The sequence below is a fragment of the Somniosus microcephalus genome, chromosome 7, assembly GCF_052327205.1.
Source record: "Somniosus microcephalus isolate GS21.2 chromosome 7, FLI_Smic_1.0, whole genome shotgun sequence".
Lineage (NCBI taxonomy): Eukaryota > Metazoa > Chordata > Chondrichthyes > Squaliformes > Somniosidae > Somniosus > Somniosus microcephalus.
Window position 1 is genome coordinate 224578378 of NC_140993.1, and position 22004 is coordinate 224600381.

A 22004-nucleotide genomic window follows, 5' to 3' on the forward strand; every position below is an offset into this window, starting at 1 on the left:
GCCTCAGGGCCGGCCGGGCCGGTGCGCGGCATAGCGCACGAGGGCCAGCCGGACTCACCTTAGCTCTCTCCCTCCCTCTCCGCAGATCAGCGCCTCAGGGCCGGCCGGTGCGCGGGCTAGCACGTGAGGCCCGGCCGGACTCACCTAGATGCGGTCCGGGCCGACATTGACGCGCGTGCTGACTCGCGCCCCGCCAGCCTTTACTAAGATGGCAGCGGTGGCTGCGCTTGGCTCAGGCCCGCCCCTCCAACCTTTACAAAGGTTCCGGGCATTGTCTAAACTGGCGACTAAAAAATCGATCGGCGTCCGTCTCGGGCCCAGGGGGCAGCGGATCGCGCTGGGAATCCGCTCAACTCAAGGCCCAGGCTTCCCGGGCTGCTAGGCCACGCCCGGCGCCTGCACAGCCGCTTGAAATGGCCGTCAAAGTAGGCGAGCCTCCGGGCGAAGGGCAGGGGATCACTTCATTTCTAACTGTTCCTAAATACAATTTAAAACTGAAATAAGTTGTTCTTTTCCTTAGTTGCTTAACACACAGAAAGTGTGGAAAAAATCAGTAAGAATCAAGATGGCAGCCACTCACCTCGGTTCAGAATGATAAGGCCTGCCCACACACGCACCAATTGGTCAACCATCAGGTCACTGAACTGTAGGATTGGTCAATCGTCAAGTCACTCAACACTCAACTGTAGGATGGCCCGCCCCGCACGCGCAATGAACCCACCCCCGTGACGCAGCGATTGGTCAACCCGTTGGTCAACTGTCAGGTCGCTCGACCGTACAATTGGTCAACCTTCACGTCACTCAATGCTAATGAGCAAATGAGCAGAACTTTTCCACTTAATGAGCGGAATTTTGAACGTTTTTTGGATACCGTCGGCACAATTTTTGTCTGAGAGAAAAGTAAATATGCTTATGACCGTTCTGGAATCGTAAGCTTTCTTTTGATGTAACACGAGTGTAGGTACGCTCTATAACTTTTGAATGTATAGAAGACAGACAGACAGAAGAGCAATTATTATATACTAGCTGGGGTTGCCCGGCGGTGCCGAGGCTTTTTTTGAGGGCATGTTGATGTTGGAAGAGAGAGAGAGAGTGAGAGACTGGGGGGAAGAAAGAGAGCGAGAGACTGGGGGGAAGAGAGAGAGCGATAGACTGGGGGGAAGAGAGAGAGCGAGAGACTGGGGGGAAGAGAGAGAGCGAGAGACTGGGGGGAAGAGAGAGAGCGAGAGACTGGGGGGAAGAGAGAGAGCGAGAGACTGGGGGAAGAGAGAGAGCGAGAGACTGGGGGGAAGAGAGAGAGCGAGAGACTGGGGGAAGAGAGAGAGTGACGGGGGAAGGGGGAGGAAGGGGAAGGGGGCAGAAGGGGGGAGGGGGAAGGGGGAGGAAGGGGAAGGGGAGGAAGGGGGTGGGAGGGGGGTAGGGAAGGGGGGGAGGGAAGGGGGGGAAGCCCGGTGTTGCCAGGCTTTTTTGTAAAACGGCAGCTTACAGGGCCGCGCAGTTTACGGCCGGCCGCTGCCGCTCCCCGCTCTGTGTCTCGGGCCGAGCGGTTGTGAGGCCCGGCCCGAGTGACCCCAACTCACCTCCGCTCACGGCGGGCCGGGAGCGGGATACTTTGCCGGAGCTGCACTGTGGGGGTTTGTTGTGCTGGTGCTGTCGCTGTCGGTATTAAAAAAATGGCGGCGACATTTCGGGAGGCTGCAGGATTAGGCACGCCCACACATGGAATGAAATGCCCCCCGTGATGCAAGAGAGAGAGAGAGAGACTGGGGGGAGATGAGAGAGAGAGAGGGGGAAGGAGAGAGAGAGGGAAGGAGAGAGAGAGGGAGAGAGAGAGGGAAGGAGAGAGAGACAGAGAGAGAGAGGGAAGGAGAGAGAGACAGAGAGAGAGAGGGAAGGAGAGAGAGAGAGGGAAGGAGAGAGAGAGGGAAGGAGAGAGAGAGGGAGAGAGAGAGGGAAGGAGAGAGAGACAGAGAGAGAGAGGGAAGGAGAGAGAGACAGAGAGAGAGAGGGAAGGAGAGAGAGAGAGGGGGAAGGAGAGAGAGAAAGACAGAGACAGAGAGGGAAGGAGAGAGAGAGACTGGGGGAGAGAGAGAGACTGGGGGGAGAGAGAGAGACGGGGAGAGAGAAAGATTAGAGATACTGGGGGGAGAGAGAGAGAGAGACTGGGAGAGAGACGGGGGAGAGAGAGAGAGAGACTGGGGGAGAGAGAGAGAGAGAGACGGGAAAGGGAGAGAGAGCCTGGGAAGAGAGAGAGATAGACAGAAAGGGGGACGAGAGAGAGAGATAGAGAGATGGGGAGCGAGAGAGAGATTGGGGGGAGAGAGAGAGAGACTGGAGGAGGGAGAGACTGGAGGAGAGAGAGAGACGGAGAGAGAGAGAGACTGGGAGAGAGAGACTGGAGGAGGGAGAGTCTGGAGAAGAGAGAGAGACTGGGAGACTGGGGGAGAGAGAGAGACTGGGAGATAGAGAGAGAGAGAGAGAGAGAGAGAGACTGAGGGTTGAGAGAGAGAGAGAGATGGGGAGAGAGAGAGAAACTGGGGGAGAGAGAGAGAGAGAATGGGGAAAGAGATAGCGAGACTGGGAGACAGAGAGAGAGATAAAGAGACGGGGTGAGAGAGAGAGATTGGGGGAGAGAGAGGGAGAGGGCTAAAAATTCGGTATCGCCTCGTTTGGAGAGGGAAGGAGAGAGAGACAGAGAGAGAGAGGGAAGGAGAGAGAGAGAGAGAGAGAGGGAAGGACAGAGAGACAGAGAGAGGGAAGGAGAGAGAGACAGAGAGAGAGGGAAGGAGAGAGAGAGACAGAGAGAGAGGGAAGGAGAGAGAGGAGGAGAGAGGGAAGGAGAGAGAGACAGACAGAGACAGAGGGAAGGAGAGAGAGAGACTGGGGGGAGAGAGAGAGAGACGGGGAGTGAGAAAGAGTAGAGAGACGGGGGGAGAGAGAGAGAGATGGGGAGATAGAGAGAGAGAGAGAGAGAGACTGGGGAGATAGAGAGAGAGACTCTGTGAGGGGAGAGAGAGTGACTGAGGGGGAGAGAGAGAGACTGGGGTAGAGAGAGACAGGGGAGAGAGCGAGAGTGGAGAGACTGGGGGGGAGAGAGGGGAGAGAGACTGGGGAGAGAGAGACTGGGGGAGAGAGAGAGAGAGACCAGGAGGGAAGAGAGAGACTGGGGGAGAGAGAGAGCGACTGAGGGGGGAGAGAGAGAGCGAGACGGGGAGAGAGAGGACGGGGAGAGAGAGAGAGAGCGAGAGACTGGGGGAAGAGAGAGAGAGAGACTGGGGGGAAGAGAGAGTGAGGAGAGACTGGGGGGAAGAGAGAGAGCGAGAGACTGGGGGGAAGAGAAGAGAGCGAGAGACTGGGGGGAGAGAGAGGAGAGCGACTGGGGGGGCAAGGGGGAGAAGGGGAAGGGGAGGAAGGGGGCAGGAGGGAGGGGGAAGGGGGAGGAAGGGGAAGGGGGTGGGAGGGGGGCGGGAGGAAAGGGGGAAGCCCGGCATTGCCAAGGCTTTTTTGTTAAAACGGCAGTCAGTTTACAGGGCCACGCGGTTTACAGCCAGCCGCTGCCACTCCCCCGCTCTGTGTCTCGGGCGGAGCAGTGTGTGAGGCCCGGCCCGAGTGACCCCAACTCACCTCCCGCTCCGGCGGGCCGGGAGCGGGATACTTTGCCGGAGCCGCACTGTGGGGGTTTGTTGTGCTGGTGCTGTCGCTGTCGGTATTAAAAAAATGGCGGTGACGTTTCGGGAGGCTGCAGGATTAGGCACGCCCACACATGGAATGAAATGCCCCCTGTGATGCAAGAGAGAGAGAGAGACTGGGGAGAGACGAGAGAGAGAGAGAGGGAAGGAGAGAGAGAGGGAGGGAAGGAGAGAGAGGGGGAAGGATAGAGAGAGTGAGAGAGAGAGGGAAGGAGAGAGAGACAGAGAGAGAGAGGGAAGGAGAGAGACAGAGAGAGAGAGGGAAGGAGAGAGAGAGGAAGGAGAGAGAGAGAGAGGGAAGGAGAGAGAGACAGACAGAGACAGAGAGGGAAGGAGAGAGAGAGACTGGGGGGAGAGAGGGAGAGACGGGGAGAGAGAAAGAGTAGAGAGACTGGGGGGAGAGAGAGAGAGAGAGACTGGGAGAGAGACGGGAGAGAGAGAGTGAGACTGGGTGAGAGAGAGAGCGAGAGAGACGGGAAAGGGAGAGGGAGCCTGGGAAGAGAGAGAGATAGAGAGAAAGGGAGATGAGAGAGAGAGATAGAGGGATGGGAGCGAGAGAGATTGGGGGGAGAGAGAGAGAGACTGGAGGAGGGAGAGACTGGAGGAGAGAGAGAGACGGAGAAGAGAGAGAGAGACTGGGAGAGAGACTGGAGGAGGAGAGTCTGGAGGAGAGAGAGAGACTGGGAGACTGGGGGAGAGGGAGAGACTGGGAGATAGAGATAGAGAGAGAGAGAGAGACTGAAGGTTGAGAGAGAGAGAGACGGGAGAGAGGGAGAGAAACTGGGGGAGAGAGAGAGAGAGACTGGGGAAGAGATAGAGAGACTGGCAGACAGAGAGAGAGATAAAGAGACGGGGAGAGAGAGAGAGATTGGGGGGAGAGAGAGGAGAGGGCTAGAAATTCGGTATCGCCCGTTTGGAGAGGGAAGGAGAGAGAGACAGAGAGAGAGAGGGAAGGAGAGAGAGAGAGAGAGAGGGAAGGACAGAGAGACAGAGAGAGAGGGAAGGAGCGAGAGAGAGAGAGGGAAGGAGAGAGAGACAGACAGAGACAGAGAGGGAAGGAGAGAGAGAGTCTGGAGGAGAGAGAGAGAGACGGGGAGAGAGAAAGAGTAGAGAGACTGGGAGGAGAGAGAGAGGGAGGGGGTGATAGAGAGAGAGAGAGGGAGACTGGGGTGATAGAGAGAGAGACTGAGAGGGGAGAGAGAGTGCGACTGAGGGGGAGAGAGAGAGACTGGGGTAGAGAGAGATGGGAGAGAGCGAGAGTGGAGAGACTGGGGGGAGAGAGAGGAGAGAGACTGGGAGAGAGAGACTGGGGGAGAGAGAGAGAGAGACCGGGGGGAAGAGAGAGACTGGGGAGAGAGACAGCGACTGAGGGGGGAGAGAGAGAGAGAGAGACAGGAAGAGAGAGTGAGGGAGAGACTGGGGAGAGAGAGAGAGAGACTGGGGAGATAGAGAGAGAGAGACTGAGGGGGAGAGACAGAGCAACTGAGAGGGAGAGAGAGAGACTGGAGATAGAGAGAAGAGAGAGACTGAGGGGGAGAGAGAGAGAAACTGGGGGAGAGAGAGAAACGGGGAGAGAGAGAGAGAGAGAGAGACTGGGAGACAGGGAGAGAGATAAAGAGACGGAGAGAGAGAGAGGTAGAGGCCCGGCCGTGTCACCCAGCTGAGTAGGCTGGGCAGAGTGAAAGCATTGATTTCTTTATGACAGCACAAAAACTGCTCTGACATCATAGCAGCTCTTCGACATCATAGTCACTCAATGCTAATGAGCGGATAATGAGCAGAATTTTGAACGTTTTTGTGATACCGTCGGCACGATTTTTGTCTGACGGAAAAGTAAAATACGCTTATGACCGATCCGTAATCGAAAGCTTTCTTTTGATGTGACGCGCGTGTAGGTGCGCTCTATAACATTCGAACGTATAGAGAACGGACAGACAGACAGACAGAAGAGGTCTTTTATAGATATAGATAGATATAGATAGATACTTACAGCACAGAAACAGGCCATTCGGCCCAACAGGTGGTGTTTATGCTTCACACGAGCCTCCTCCCACCCTTCTTCACTTAACCCCATCAGCATATCCTTCTATTTCTTTCTCCCTCGTGTGTTTATCTAGCTTTCCCTTAAGTGCATTTAGGCTATTGCCTCAATTACTCCTTGTGGTAGCGAGTTCCACATTCTCAGCAAGCTTTGGGTAAAGAAGTTTCTCCTGAATTCCCTCTTGGATTTATTAGTGACTATCTTATATTTATGGCCCCTAGTTCTATTCTCCCCTGCAAGTGGAAACATCTTCTCGACATCTACCCTGTCAAACCCTTTCATAATCTTAAAGACCTCTATCAAGTCACCCCTCTTCTCTTTTCTAGAGAAAAGAACCACAGCCTGTTTAATCTATCCTGATAGGTATAACCTTTCAGTTCTGGTATCATTCTAGTAAATCTTTATTATCCCTTCACTATTTGCTCCATATCCTTTTTGTAATATGGCGACCAGAATTGTACACTGTACTCCAAGTGTGGTCTAACTAAGGGTCTATATAAGGTTAACATAACATCTCTACTTTTCAGTTCTATCCCTCTAGAAATGAACCCCAGTGCTTTGTTTGCTTTTTGTATGGCCTTATTAACCTGCATCGCCACTTCTGTACCCACAGATCTCTCTGCTCCTCTACCCCTTTTAGACACTTGGGGCTAGAAATTCAGCTCCTTTGCGCCTGCCGTTAGCACCTCTGGGGGGCGCTAACGGGGTGCAAAGGGATTATCAACCGGGGGATGGGGGGCGAAAAAAGTGCCTCCCGAGAAATTTGCCGGGGTGCTGCTGAGGCACTACCCGATAGCGTCACACCCACGCCAGTGGCGCCCCGGGTTGCTGTGCCACTGGCAATGACGTCATCGCTGTGCACCGTGACCCCTTTGTGACCTGCCGCGTCCCCTTACCGCGCCACAGCAGAAATTCGGCTGCGCCCCGCGAGGCCGCCGTGGGCAATGTCAACCCTAGCCTCGCGGGCCGTGAGCCGGGCCGACCTCTGCTCGCGGGGCAGTATTTAAATGGGAGTTGCACCCGCGACCCGCACCGCCATTTTCTTTTTTGGCCGACCTCCAGCTAGGCCCTCCATGGTGGGCCATGGTGTGGTCCTGGTTGCCATCACGCAGCTCGGCACCGCGTCTCAGTGCCGGGCTGTGGCCATGGCACCACACCACCTTGGTAGCCTAGTTGGGGCCATTGAAGATCCTGCAGAGTGCGCAGTGGCCTTTCCCTTTAACTGAAGGGGAGGAGTGTTGAAATGCAGCAGCGCTCCGCGGAGCCTTCTCCAAGTGCTGCCGATCATGCCCCAACATCGCCTCGGTTACTGCCCCGCCAGGAAGTGGAGTGCCAACATTATGCTGCACTTCCTGTACAGGGCGGTAAGCCCAATTTATCGGCTGGGGCGGTACTTCCGCGCCAGGCGCTAAATGACCGGCCTTAACTTGGTTACTGCGCCCAAATGGGACATAACCGAATTTCGCAACCTTATTTTCCAAGGTATATGTGGCCACTTTATTCTTCCTACCAAAAAGTACCACCTCACACTTATCTATATTGAAGTTCATTTATCAATAGCATGCCCGTTCTGAAAGTTTATTAATGTGTTTCTGTATTTTGTCACGGTCCTCATCTGTATTAACTGCACCCTACAGTTTGGTGTTGTCCGCAAATTTTGAAATTGTATTTCCGATTCCCGAGTCCAAATCATTTATGTAAATTGTGAACATCAGTGATCCCAGCACTGACCCTTGTGGACCACCACTTCCCACCTTTTGCCAGTGTGAATAACTACCTTTATCCCCTACTCTCTGTTGTCTGTTTTGTAGCCAGGTTGCTATCCATTCTGCTACTTGCTACTATATATAGCTCAATATGTGAATGTTGACTGTAAACAGCTCAATATGTGAATGTTGACTGTAAACAGCTCAATATGTGAAATAAAAACAGAACATGCTGGAGATACTCAGCAGGTCAGGCAGCATCTGTGAAGAGAGAAACCGAGTCAACGTTTCAGGTCGATGACCTTTCGTCAGAACATTGACCTGAAATGTTGACTCTGTTTCTCTCTTCACAGATGCTGCCTGACCTGCTGAGTATCTCCAGCATGTTCTGTTTTTATTTCAGATTTCCAGCATCTGCAGTATTTTATTTTTGTATTAGCTCAATATGGGAATGATGACTGTATACAGCTCAATATGTGAATGTTGACTGTATACAGCTCAATATGTGAATGTTGACTGTATACAGCTCAATATGTGAATGTTGACTATATGCAGCTCAATATGTGAATGTTGTCCATGTACAGCTCAATGTGTGAATGTTGACTGTAAACAGCTCAATGTGTGAGCATTGCCCATGTACAGCTCAATGTGTGAATATTGACTATACCGCGGTCAATGTGTGAATATTGACCTTGTACATCTCAGTCTGTGAAAGCTGACCGTGCACAGCTCTGTGGAGCCAATGTTGTGCTCCCTACAGGGAATAGCACTGATAGTGAGCAAATTGCAAGTGCACAGCTTGTGATTTTCCCATTGGTTAATTTTAATGGAGGAAAATCATGGGCTGTGTGACTGCGAAAACCTGAGATGCGTTCCTCTTGGAGGTGGAGAAGCACAGATTTGACCCTAATTTGTGAATATTAACCATGCACAGCTAATACCTGGCCATCAACCATGCAGAGTGCACTATGGTCCTCTAGACAAATGTGCCCGGCAATGCAGTTTCCCCTCTCTGATCTCCAAACACAACTAACTGCATGGAAAAAAAAACCAGATTCATCTGCTTTAAACCGAAATATGACACATCATCACCTCTTTTAATTTTCTTTCAACAAAGCCACCTGTTTTAATTGTGTTTAAACACACCAACAATTTTTTTAAAAAGAGGTCACGAAACAGGTGCTGGGCCAGGCTCTGTTTAGGTAGTTTCACGTTAGGTGTTTTGGTGCTGAGTTATAATGGAAATCTGTGGGGATCACAAGAAACAGACATGGGAACTCTGAGGAGCATTAATCATATGCGAGATCAGTTAGAGAGGACCGTGGGAGTCATCAGTCTTTGAGGGGTGGTACAGGTGGGGCCATAGTAAGGATTGATCACTGGAGGATGGACGGTTGAGCAGAGGGGAGGTAGCTGAGGTGAATCAATGGGATGCGGCAACCAAATTTATCCTGGTTTTCCTATTTATTAATTGAGTTCATAGGGGTTAAGTTTGCAGCCCTGAGCAGCCAGTAAACACACTGGAACTGGAGGCTGGGGTGGGATGGTGTGGGGTGTAATGATCAGTAACCTGTCATTCTGGAATGGTACACAAGGTGGTGCTGTATGTATATAAGAGTGGGCTACCCAGGATGCACTAGGCTACCCACAAGGCAGCAGTCAAGATGGATGCCTCTACAGATAATGTACCTAGTCCACATGTGCTCAATAAAGTGTCTAGCAAAAGCTAGCTGTTCTTAATAAAAACGACTAGTTATTAATGAACATAACATGGTACCAGGAGTGGTAAGATCTGCTGAATATTGTGCAATGTGACATGGAGAATTTGAAGCCACCAGAGCGTTTGAAACTCACAGGAAATATCAACTACAATTGGCAGACTTTTAAACAACAATTCGAACTCTACATTGCTGCCATCGGGTACGGTATGAAGCCAGACGCAAGGAAAATAGCATTGCTGCTCATGGTTGCAGGCCGACAGGCGATAGAGGTATTTAATACATTTGTATTTAATCCAGAGGAGAACAGAGAAAAATTAGATGATGTGCTAAAGAAGTTTGATACACATTGTTCCTCCAAAAAGAATGAAACCTATGAGAGGTACATCTTCTGTTCTCGGACACAGCAGCAAAATGAGACTTCTGATAGCTTTATGACTGATCTGAAACTGAAAGCACAGACATGTAATTTCTCTGAGCTGAAAGCATCCATGATTCGTGACCAGATTGTGTTTGGTATTCATGATAAAAAAGTCAGGGAACGTCTGTTGAGAAAAACCGAACTAACATTGGAAATTGCTGTGAAAATATGCCAAGCCAGCGAGCTAGCTCGAAAGCACGTGAAATCAATAATGGTGCGATTGTAATGAGTGACAATGCTGCTGTCGGTGCTGTGTCCTACAAGGGGAAGAAACGTGGGCAGAACAGAAATGAAAAGCAATCGGAGGATGACATTTTTAATTGTAAACGCTGTGGTTCCAAACACCAGTTAAGACAATGCCCAGCGTTTGGAAAAATGTGCACAAAGTGTAATGGAAAGAATCACTTTGCCAAACAATGCTTTTCAAAAGTAAAAACAAAGAAAGGGCAACGAGGTAATGTGATTGAGGACACTGATTTAAGTGAGACATGTTTTGTAGGAATGGTGTCATGTGACAATATCAAAAAGGATACAGAAAATGTGCAGCCCTTAACAATGCTGAACATAAAGTTAATGTAGTAAAAGAGGACAGATGGATGATCCCACTGCAGGTAAATGGAGCATTAGTTACATTGAAACTAGACACTGGGGCAAAAGCAAACTTAATCAGTATGAGTGACATTAACAATATGAAAGAAAAGCCCAAAATACAGAAAAAGTCAGTACTACTGAAGGACTACAATGGACAGAAAATAGATAGCTTAGGTGTATGCAGACTTAAAGTGACAGTCAAAGACAAAGTGCATCATCTCATGTTTTCTGTTGTGGCTGAAGGACTTGATTCACTATTGGGTGACAAAGCTTGTGAGGACTTAGAACTGGTCAAGAGAGTCTACCGTATAAACTGTGCCATAAGCAGACCAGATGACTCGGTGGATTCTGTAGTGAATAATTTCCAGGATGTGTTCAAAGGATTTAGAGTTCTACCATTCACTTACAAGATCCAACTAAAGGAGGATGCTCAGCCAGTGGTACATGCTCCATGAAGAGTTCCAGCACCCCTGCGTGACCGGCTCAAGAATGAACTGGACAGAATGACCACACTAGGAGTCATCAGGAAAGTCAAAGAGCCAACAGACTGGATTAACTCCATGGTGTGTGTAAAGAAAAAGAACAATGATCTAAGAATATGCATGGATCCAAAGGACTTAAATGCAAACATAAAACGTGAACACGACCAGATTCCCAAGCGAGAAGAAATCACCAGTGAAATGTCAGGTGCCAGATACTTTACAAAGCTCGATGCCTCACAAGGATTTTGGCAACTAAAACTGGATGAAGAGAGCACCAAATACTGTACCTTCAACACACCATTTGGCAGGTATTGTTTCCTCAGAATGCCTTTCGGGATAATATCTGCATCTGAAATCTTTCATAGAGCGATGGAACACATAATTGAAGGTCTGGAAGGAGTTCGGGTCTATGTTGATGACATCATCATCTGGGGCTCCACACTGAAAGAACACAATGAGAGACTGACTAAAGTGCTGCAGAACATATGCCGGAATGGACTGAAGCTCAACAAAGCCAAGTGTCAGTTTGGCGTCCAGGAAGTCACTTTCCTAGGAGATAATCTATCTGGTAAAGGAATCGAGCCAGATATGGAAAAAGTAAACGCCATACTCAAAATGCCCCGACCCACTAACAAAAAAGGAGTGCTACGCATCATGGGGATGATAAACTTCATTGGAAAGTTCATTCCTAACTTGTCAGCCAAGACAGCCTGTCTGCGAGACCTGCTACGTAAAACAAATGAGTTTGCATGGACAGAAAGACATGAACAAGAGTGGATAAACCTCAAAACAGTGCTGACAACCACACCTGTACTCACCTTCTTTGACCCATCAAAAAGAATCAAAGTGTCAACGGATGCATCAAAAGATGGCCTAGGTGCGGTCTTGCTACAAGCAGAGGGTGAAGATTGGAAGCCTGTTGCCTATGCCTCCAGGTCTATGACTGATACTGAGTGTCGAAACGCCCAGATTGAAAAGGAATGTCTCGGCTTGGCAGTTGGACTAGAAAAGTTTCATGGCTACATATATGGACTTTCCACCTTCACAGTTGAGACAGACCACAGCCCACTGGTTGCCATCATAAAAAAGAACCTGAATGAGATGTCTCCAAGGATTCAACGACGCATGATGAAGCTGCAAAGATATGACTTTGAACTGATCTACACACCAGGCAAATACATAGTGTTAGCAGATGCACTATCCCGAGCACCCACAATGAGTCATGTGAGCTCTACTGAAGAAGACGTGGATGTTCATGTGAGTATGGTCACTGCTGCGCTGCCCATGTCAGACACAAAATCAAAGCAAATAGCAGAAGAAACAGTACAAACAGTAATAGAGAACATTCATCATGGTTGGCCAAAAGGTTCCTGTCCAAAATATTTTCACATAAGGTCAGAATTGAGTGTCGCAAGTGGAGTATTACTAAAACAGAACAGAGTAGTCATTCCACAGGCTCTACGTCAAGACATGCTCAAAAGGATTCATGAGGGACACCTCAGAATTGAAAAGTGCAAAAGGAGAGCAAGAGACACTGTTTATTGGCCTGGCATAAATAAGGACATTGAGAACATGATAGGCAAATGTGAGACATGTCAGAAACACCAAAACAAACAAACAAAGGAACCAATGATAGTAGCTGACATACCAACAGCACCATGGCAAAAGGTTGGTTTGGACCTCTTTCATTTGAATGGTAAAGAATATCTAATAGTGATTGACTACTATTCTATCTATCCTGAGATGGCACTGCTCTCAAGCACCACAGCAAGCAATGTCATAATGCATGTGAAATCCATCTTCGCCAGACATGGAATTCCCAGGATTGCCATTAGCGACAATGGTCCGTGCTTCAACTGTAAGGAGTGGCAACGGTTTGCTGCACATTATGACTTTCAACACATCACATCCAGTCCTTTGTATGCTCAGTCGAATGGTAAGGCAGAGAAAGGTGTTCAGGTTCTCAAGCAGCTACTGAAGAAAGTGACAGAAAGCAAGTCTGATCCTTATCTCACCCTGCTGAGCTACCGAGCCTCACCTTTAGACTCTGGTTCTTCACCTGCTGAACTCCTAATGGGTCACAAGTTGCGTACCACGCTACCCTGCTGTGCAAAAGAAAAGCAGAGTAAGGAACTGAGACAGAGACTTCAACTGTTAAAGCTGAAACAGAAATCATACTATGACAAGTCATCCAAAACTCTGAAACCATTGACAAGGGATGATGTTGTCAGGATTGAGGATCCAGATGCATGGAACAGGAAAGCTGCAGTTCTTGAGGAAGTAGGACCAAGGTCATACACTGTTAGAACTGAGGAAGGATAGATTCTCAGGAGGAACAGCCGTTCCCTCCTAAAAACACAAGAGACTATCGAAGAGCAAATCGATGACAATGCCGCAACTGAATCTTGCCACTCACCACCAGAACAATCTAACACAAATACACATACAGGCTCTCATGAAAACAAATCAGACTTACCTGTGCTGAGAAGATCCACACGTGAAGTAAAAAAGCCTGATAGACTTAATCTTTGAGTATAAAGAAAACTACATTGTAAATGTATTGACTGTTGAAGATGTTTATGTTGTTATTGATTGATACTGATTTTGTTTAACCTCAAAGTAAGGGGGATGTAATGATCAGTAACCTGTCATTCTGGAATGGTACACTAGGTGGTGCTGTCTGTATATAAGAGTGGGCTACCCAGGATGCACTAGGCTACCCACAAGACAGCAGTCAAGATGGATGCCTCTACAGATACTGTACCTAGTCCACATGTGCTCAATAAAGTGTCTAGCAAAAGCTAGCTATTCTTAATAAAAATGACTAGTTATTAATGAACATAACATGGGGTGGGGGTATTGCAGGAGGGCGAGCAGGAACTTTCTAACACCTGTGGCTGAATCCTGGCAGGATCTCAGGACTGAATGAGATACTGTAAGAGTGGGCAGGTGAGCAACACTGCAGGAGTATGTGGTACTGCTGAGGCTGGTCCCCTCAAATAGGAGCATGCTCAGTTCATTTTACATTCCTAAATCTCACGACTTTTTAAACTCCATGAGATGTGCACCTAACACGGTGAGATCACAAGTTGATTTAGGGGGCCTGAATTCCTGTTGGGACACAGCCTGGTGCCCATGTTCCCTGTGTGTTAATGTAGCTCATTGGGCATCCTTGGAGTTCCAATCTCTTAGCTGCCACTGAGCAAGTATTTTCCAGGCCACTTGTTTTGGACATCTGAAAACAGCCCAGTCCGTTCATCTTTACTCGGATATATTTTTTCTTCAGTAGTTTTCTCTGCCAAATCGTCTCCTGTCCTCTCTTCCCCTGAAGGCATTGAGTCCTTTCTGGGTACGATCCACAGGTGCCAGTCACCATCCACTACCTCATCCAAATGTGAGCCTCAATAGTGGCAGGCTATTCAACTGCAAGGAGCATCACAGCTGACCCTGTTCCTGCACTTAACTGACCTTTATACATGCACTTTCCATGTATATATTTTTTTATATCTAACAGACTTAACAGAACAGAATTTCTGCAATGAGTGTGGAGAGTGGGAGCAGTGCAGGCTTTGCACCTGTCTCAGTTGAGCATGATTGATTGCATGTGAAGCTCCAGGCTTTGCAAATCTTAATTATCAGTGGCAAGCTTCTTGCCTGAAATGTGAGCAGTGCTGGGAGTTTGCACAGTGAGGGGGACATTTTGTTTTGTGCTCTGCTGAAGTAACATTAGGGCTGACACTGCTATTTCACAGGCAATGGCAACTGAAAGGTATGTGGCCTGAAGCTGGAGGGCAAAAAATAATAGGACTGCAAAAATGACTTTAGGGCGCACAGTACCTGGATGGTACAAATTAATCTAGCTAGAAAAAAAAGAACACCGGAGGCAACAAAAATGTGGACGCAGGAAACAGAGTCACCCTCTGCAGCAGTAGGCATGGTGGAACCAGCTGCAGGATTACAGTTTGAGGTACAAAGCCACCTCAATCCCAAGTAATTACAACTGACACCCAGTCACCTTACTTACTCCTGCCACTGGGGAAACACTTCAGGGAAGCAGTAAAAGAGGTTCTGTGTGATGTATACCATACACTGCCACCAAGAGGAAGCTCCAGAGCAAAGAACAATAAAGGCAAATATTATATAGCACTTAGAGAAATACAAATTAGTTGAACTTTTAGTTGAACTTTCTCCAGAGAGTTTACTTCAGATGCTGTGCAATAAGGTAGCAGTAGATCAAAGATAGGCATATGTGGTCATGTAGAGGACAAGGTTGGAAAATGTATGATGCTTTAATGGATAGAGAGATTAGTTACACAAGAGGCTGAGGTGCTTAAGGTGAATATCTCCTCTGTGAGAGTCTTGTGTACTATTTTCCCAGGGAGCATCACAGGGAGAACTAGTTTCTGCACTCAACCAATCTCCACACATCCACTTTCATGTAGATTTCTTATACCCAATAGGCTTAACAGAATATAATTTCTGCAATGAATGTGGAGAAGGTGAGAACAGTGCAGATTACTGGTCACTGACTACCTGGATATTGATAAAGTAGAAACCCTTGCAATTCATTAAAAGCCCTGGCATTGTGTTTAGGGGCCCAGGTGGCTTCATGGATTCCATCAATAACCTTTTGGAGTTTGCACCTTCTGCATTATGAAAAAAAACTGCAGTGGCTTATCTTTCTGTTGAGGTTTCTTCATTGGGAAAGTACTGAAGTTGTTTGCCCTGGTGAATGAAGCATCAGCTTGATGCGTCTTTGTGCTGCATATTGACTGATTTTGCAGATGACCCTGTGCTAGCATGGAAGGAACTGGGAGCCTAAAGGTCAGGGCAGTGATGACCTTTACTGCCAGTGGCAAGTGCAGTTCCTGAGGTGGATGTTGTCTGCAGATCAGGTTGCAGCAAATACCACAACTCCATCACTGATGGACCTCAGCCTATGAACATAGGCCTAGAAATTCAGTAAGGCGCTGCAAGCTTTGCGCCCAGTTACCGCCTAAAGAGGGCTTCTGCGCCAGTAGAGGAGGTTGCGCTGATATTGAGTTCGGCGGCAATGGCGGCGGTAGCCGGTAGCGCTGCGCCGGCACCGATGACGTCATCAGTGTGCGCAGTGCCCCGTTTCCGCCCCGATGCCGGCCCGACCCCCATATTCAGTTGCCGCCACCTCCTCCGTGGCGGCCGCTACTAACATCCGGAGACCAGGGCCTTACTGCAGCCTTAGTGGGGCGCATAAAGGTGGAGGTGCGGCCGGCCGCTTTTTCGGCGGCCGCCTGCCCGCACCTCCTTCCCCGGCCTCCTCCACCACCCCCCCCGCGGCATTGACGGCTGCTTTCCACGAGCCCGGCACTTCTCCGTGGTGCCGGGCTCATTTGCCGGCACAATCCAGCGGCGATCTCCCCGTTGCAGGCACCTCCACCTTAAGAGAAGGAGGAGGCCTGCAGTACCGCAGCCTGCCGCACCGCATCGGGTGGCGCAGCGGCTCCTAGAGCGCTGAAATTCAGTTTCAGCGCCCCAAGCGGGGGCGGGCACACCCTGGAATAGCGCCCGGTTCCGACTTGGGGCGCAAAAAGTGAATATCTGACGGTCGCAAATGGCTCCGCGCCCAGCGCTAACTTTTGGGCGCTAGCCAGCTGGCGGGGCCATAGTGAATTTCTAGGCCATAGTTCTTTTCAGAAATTCCCAAGTAGCTGAGCTCGATCTGAAAGAATGGCTCTGTGGATAATGGCAGATGTGGATGGTCCATCTGTGGTGCAAGTAAACCTCTTTTGTATCCTTTCTTCAATCCTCTTTTACCTCCAAAAACCTTAAACAGAGAGGAACACAAAGTGCAATAGCCATTTCAACAATTTTTGCTGTTTAACAAGCCACTTCCTGGAAGGTCAGAGCAGTTTATGCATGCTCTATATAGCTGGGCTATGCACTTTGTGCAATTCCATCGGAAGGGATTGGATTTCACACCAATAGGAAATTTTGTCAGCAGCTTAATAATGTCATATTAATAATTATGAACCAATTTGCATATATTCATGAGGCTGCAATCTGTTTCAGGTGGGAGCTGTCTCCACCAGGTGGCCCACCCCCCATCCCCCCACCGCCCAGAAATAAGGCGACTTTTGGGACCAGCCCCAATTGCACACCATTTTCCATCTGCTACTTTTCCATTTTTAGGCATCAACAGGGCAGTAAGGAAGCAAAAATCGCCCCGATGTGCGAATGCAGCTGGAAGTCAGTGAAATCCACCCTGACCTGATTTGCCAACTCTAGGTGCCACATCTTATGCACAAACAGAAATTATATGCCATCATTTCAAATAAGTTGCAAGTACTATACTTTAGTATTTATTTCACTTCATTGTCATGGCAGTAGCAGATTCTTATTTCTGATTTGCCCTGTCAATGCACCACACAGCTCTGTATCTTCATTGGTTCGACAAAAATAACCCCCCCCTCCCCACACAATCTATTTTATTGTGGCTCACCAGCTGTTGGTCTCAGAACTAAAGATACGAATGGGTGTCTCTGCTATGGTGTGGGCTTCTGGGAGAGGGGTGGTGGCATCAGATATTCACCAGTTGCAGTTGTTATGGGGGTATCTTGTGGGAGCTCCTTCATTGTACCAGCAGTGCCACTGACAGGTTTGTTTTTGAGGTCACTGGCCTAGAAATTGAGTGCCCTTAGCGCCGATTTTGCGGCGCTAGAGGGCCTAGCGCTGCAATTGGCGCCGGCGCCGAAATTGCCTGGGGCCCTTCCGCCGCGGTAGACCGGTAGCGCTGCGCCGGCTCCGATGACGTCATCGGTGTGCGCAGCGTCCCGGTTGCCATGCCGACGGGCCCCAGCGCCGAAATTCAGTTGCGGCCGCCTCGCCCGTGGCAGCCGCAACTAAGACTCTGGCAACAGAGTCTTACAAGTCTTTGCGCCGGCGCATTAAAGGCCCCGCGGCGGCCGGCCGCTTTCCCGCCGGCCGCCTGGCCGCAGCTCCCTCCCCGGACTTCCCCCCGGAACAGAAGCAAGCCCGGCACTTGTCCGAGGTGCCGGGCTCATTTTTAAAAAGATTTTCGCGGGCCGCGGCCGGGTGCAGGCAGCTCCTCCTTAAGGGAAGGAGGAGGCCTGCACTTCCCGAACCTGCCGCACCGCAGCGGGCGCCGCAGCGCCGGAATAGCGCCGATATTCAGCGCGTAGCGCCAGTTTTCAGGCGCAAACAGCTCGCAGCAGCGCCGGCAGCCGTTTGGGTGCAGAATTGGTGAATTTTGGGCCCGACCAGCGCGACTTAGCTCCGGCACTAACTTCCGGCGCTAAAGCCCTGGCTGCGCCAAAACTCAATTTCTAGGCCACTGTCTTGTAGAGGTGATGGGGTCCACGTCTGAAAGTTCCTGAGGTCAGTGATGCGTGGAGAGTCCTCCACAAGGAAGGAGTGGTTCAGACTGGATGTGCTTTCCTTGCTGATGCAATCTGGGCCTGGAGCAGTTGCGGTGCAGGAGGATTTTGTCTTCTTACACAAGGATTGAAGGTTTCTTTGTGGTTTCCAGGTAGCTGGAGGGACCCAAAATATCTGCTGCAGTCTGTGGGGGAGAGATTGGAGATGGGTTGAGTAACATATTCTCGTGCTTATGATGGCTATCCTGCTGAGAGCAGCACCAGTGTGTTCCATCTTTTCTGTTCCCGACTGTATTTCAGTTTCTGTGCTGGTTGATTAGCTGTGGAGCTGTTTGCTGTTTCTGGACCTGAGCTTGTGTGACCAATCTCGGGACTGATATCAGAGGTGGTGGGGGGAGGGACGCTACCCTCAGCTGCATATAGTGACACCACTATTCCTAGCCAGGACGGAGCTGATTGGGTAATTCCCCCGTCAATCATGCCTGGGAACCGCACTACTGTAAGTGACTGGGACTGATTTTATGCACTTAATTTGTGTTATGTAACCATCCTCAACTCACTGCATTTTTCTGGAGAAATCACCCTGCTTTTATTGGGAGAAGTTGCTGCAGTTTCGGTCATGAGTTCTGTTTGCTGCAGTTCACAGAGACTCCTTTTAAATAGACACTGTAAATAGACTTTGTTTGCTGTAAAATAGACTGTTCGCTGTAAATCATTCCCACCTCCAACTCATTGGCTGACACATTGCAACTCTTTGGCTGACACAGTGGTGTCAATAGGCACTCTGTACACTACATGTAATTGATGTTATGCACGTAGTAAGGAAGTAATTTACACCATGAATATTGAATAGGTAACACGTTTGCAGCTTCACTCATACATATTCAAATACTGGCAGCTGATCAGCTTGAAATGGACCCTCATTTGGCCATTGATTTCAATTGACCATATAATTGTTTACAGCATTGTTTAGTTAATGGGCTGTATTTTGTGACCCCTACGGATGTGTACGAGGTGCGCACATGCCCGTAGGGACCACGCAAATGCCAGGTTTAGGCATGCGTAGCGCATGCGCTGAAACCCGGAACTTGCGATCTGTCAAGAATCCTCCGCATCCCTGGGAAAAGGGCCTCGGCGGGTCGAGAGTTGCGCTATTTGCCCAACTTCCGCCCGCTGAAAGGCTGTGGAATTCTTACGCCTGGTACCAGCATAAGAGTTTTAAAAAATAGAAAAATAAAATGTTATCACTCACTTCTACATTAAAAACCCTGTCCAGTAAGGTAAGTTTATTTTTTAGCCCCGTTAAAACATATTTAAAAAATTAATTTTTGTTTAAAATATTTAATTAAATGCCACTTTAATTAATTTTATATATTTAATTTTTTTTTAATTAATTTCATGTGTTTGTGTATTTTTTAAGTCATTGCCATTTATACTTTTGACAGCTCCGTATGTACAGAACTGTCAAAGTATGAATGGGGATTCCCTTCTTTCATTGGTTGGGCTGGCCCATGTGATCCCAGGGGCGCTTGCGAACCACATGCGTCCCTGGGATACGAGGGCCTCTATGCATTTCTATCAGGAGAGGCCCAGCGGTTGCAAGCCTCCGTATTTCCCAGACCACCAGGTAAAAGCGTAGAAAATTTGATGATCGGAGGCATCCGCCTGCGGGAAGCCTCTGATCACAAATTCAGGCCCAATATTTTGAAAAGAGACACCTTTTTATTATATGAATCAGACCAATTGGACCATGTAATTAGCACCCTCTCCCCATCTTAAGTGACCCAAAATAAAATATTCATATTCTTCTCATGTCATTGTGCCCCCCAAATAATCTAAGTAAATGGAACCGCATTAATATAAACCCTGTTATTACAAATATCTTGTTAGCCAGTAAAGGAAACTTTCAACTTGTGTCACTGGTCCCCACAAGTTTGTAACGATGAGTGTTGTAAGTGAAGTGAAAAGGAACTGTCAATGAAGTAGTGTGGGCACTAGTGCCATAAATGTTGCTGTTGATTCCCCAGGCTCTGCTGGGACATTAGCCAGGTGTACCCAGTGTTGAATACAGTCTGGATTCGGGCTATCTCTCCACAGGTTGACTGGAAAATGGTGTGTGGCTTGTGGAGAATCTAAGCAAAAGAATGAAAATGCCCATAAGACATTGATGTCTATTCTGTACTATACTGATCCATATTTTTTTAATGCTGAGCAGCCAATATAATTACTGTGACAGTGTGGCAAGCACTGTTTGCCACTGGCAGCATCTGTGGAGAGAGAAACAGAATTAACTTTTTGTCATCGACCTGAAACGTTAACTCTGTTTCTGTCTCCACAGATGCTGCCTGGCCTGCTGAGTATTTCCAGCATTTTCTGTTTCTGTTTCAGATTTCCAGTATCTGCTGTATTTTGATTTTGTATTACTGTTTGCAATCTCCTGTTTTCTCTCCACATCCTGAGATGTAAGATTCATTCTATGGGCCTCAAAGGATGAAAGGCTGGGTGATTCAAAGCAACAAATTACACTCAAGCAGCTGAGCTACCCAACGCTTGAATGTAAGCAGAGATTTAAGAATATTTAAAAAATAGAAATGAGGAACAATCGATTAATAGTGGTTGCAATGATAATGTATACGATTGCATTTTATCAGATGAAGTCTTTGAGACTGTGTTTTAAGTCATTAATTGGTTCAGATTAGACAACTGCGATTGAATTTTTCTACAAAACGATTAATTGAGTTCGTCTTATTAACTGGTTAGTGTGGTCCGATTGGGAATTGCTTTGGGTGATTGCACTAAGCAGATTCTACTGCATTTTGACAATATCATTGTGACATTATCTGATTCAGTTAACCCACAGACAGTGGGGGGAATCAATAGAAGAGCTATATAACCACTGAATTTATTTTATTTAAATACTGGTAAATATGGGACAAATGCCTTTAAGATGAGAGAGAATAGGAATTATGAGCTCTGCAAGTAGTATTTTGGCAAATGAGAACAGGGTGAATGCCCGATGGAATTAGCCTTTGGTCCATTCTTTCAGTTATCCAGCATCTCCTCAGTTTGGTAAAGCTTCAGTATTGCTTTAGTATTAGATCAAAGCTGTTTGATCAGTGGCCAACACACACTCCTTGGTTAACTTTGAAGAATTTTAGTTAGGAGGCTTATGTGAATCAGTATTTTTCTTTCTCCCATTAGATCTACTTGAGATTTCTTGACTACGAGATGGCGAATTCAAATGAGTGCAAGCGAAATTTTGTGGCAATCTATGATGGAAGCAGCGCGGTGGAGGGTCTGAAAGCCAAGTTCTGCAGCACCGTGGCCAATGACTTGATGCTTCGCACGGGGCTTGGCGTCATTCGCATGTGGGCTGATGAGGGCAGCCGGAGCAGTCACTTCCAGATGCTTTTCACATCCTTTCAAGAACGTAAGCTTTAAAAGCAATATTTGGATGGTTTTTTATCTATTGGAATTGGCACTATTAGGCCACGTTGTGCATGGGTAACACAGGTTTCCTACTGGGACAAGGCAACAAAAAAATCCCCTAATGCATAATGCCGTGTGCGCCTGACATTCTAATCTCACACAGGAAAGCTGAAGTAATATAAATATTGGATTCCACAACAAGTGAAACTTTTTGACAATCTTAATTGTTTTAATACTTAAATTTGCCCATTTCATTTTTTAAATTGTAGCTCTAAGTAGCAGCATTCAATCAGTTATTACTATAATCTACTTTAATGATATTTGACAATAATCCAAAAGAAGGGGTTCCAATTCTACATAGATCATTGGTCAGACCACATGTGTAATTTTGGGCATCGTACTTTCAGAAAGACACTGATGTGCTGGAGTGTTGAGTGAAGAGTGACATTGGCCCAGAATTTGTTGGGAAAATAATGGCAGGTTAAATGTGCAGGTTGTTATTAGTGTGTTAAAAAAAAAACAATTTGAGATACCCCATGAGTTGCGAATCACCA

General features: G+C 48.1%; 1 protein-coding gene across 2 annotated transcripts in view; it reads left to right on the forward strand.

Annotated features, from left to right (window-relative positions):
• neto1l (neuropilin (NRP) and tolloid (TLL)-like 1, like) overlaps positions 1-22004 on the forward strand; it is a 437965-nt gene that overhangs the window by 301878 nt on the left and 114083 nt on the right. For both annotated transcript variants that reach the window (XM_085993433.1, XM_085993432.1), the window contains exon 7: positions 21223-21451. In XM_085993433.1, coding sequence (XP_085849559.1) covers positions 21223-21451 — 229 coding nt within the window. The remainder of the gene's footprint in view (positions 1-21222; positions 21452-22004) is intronic.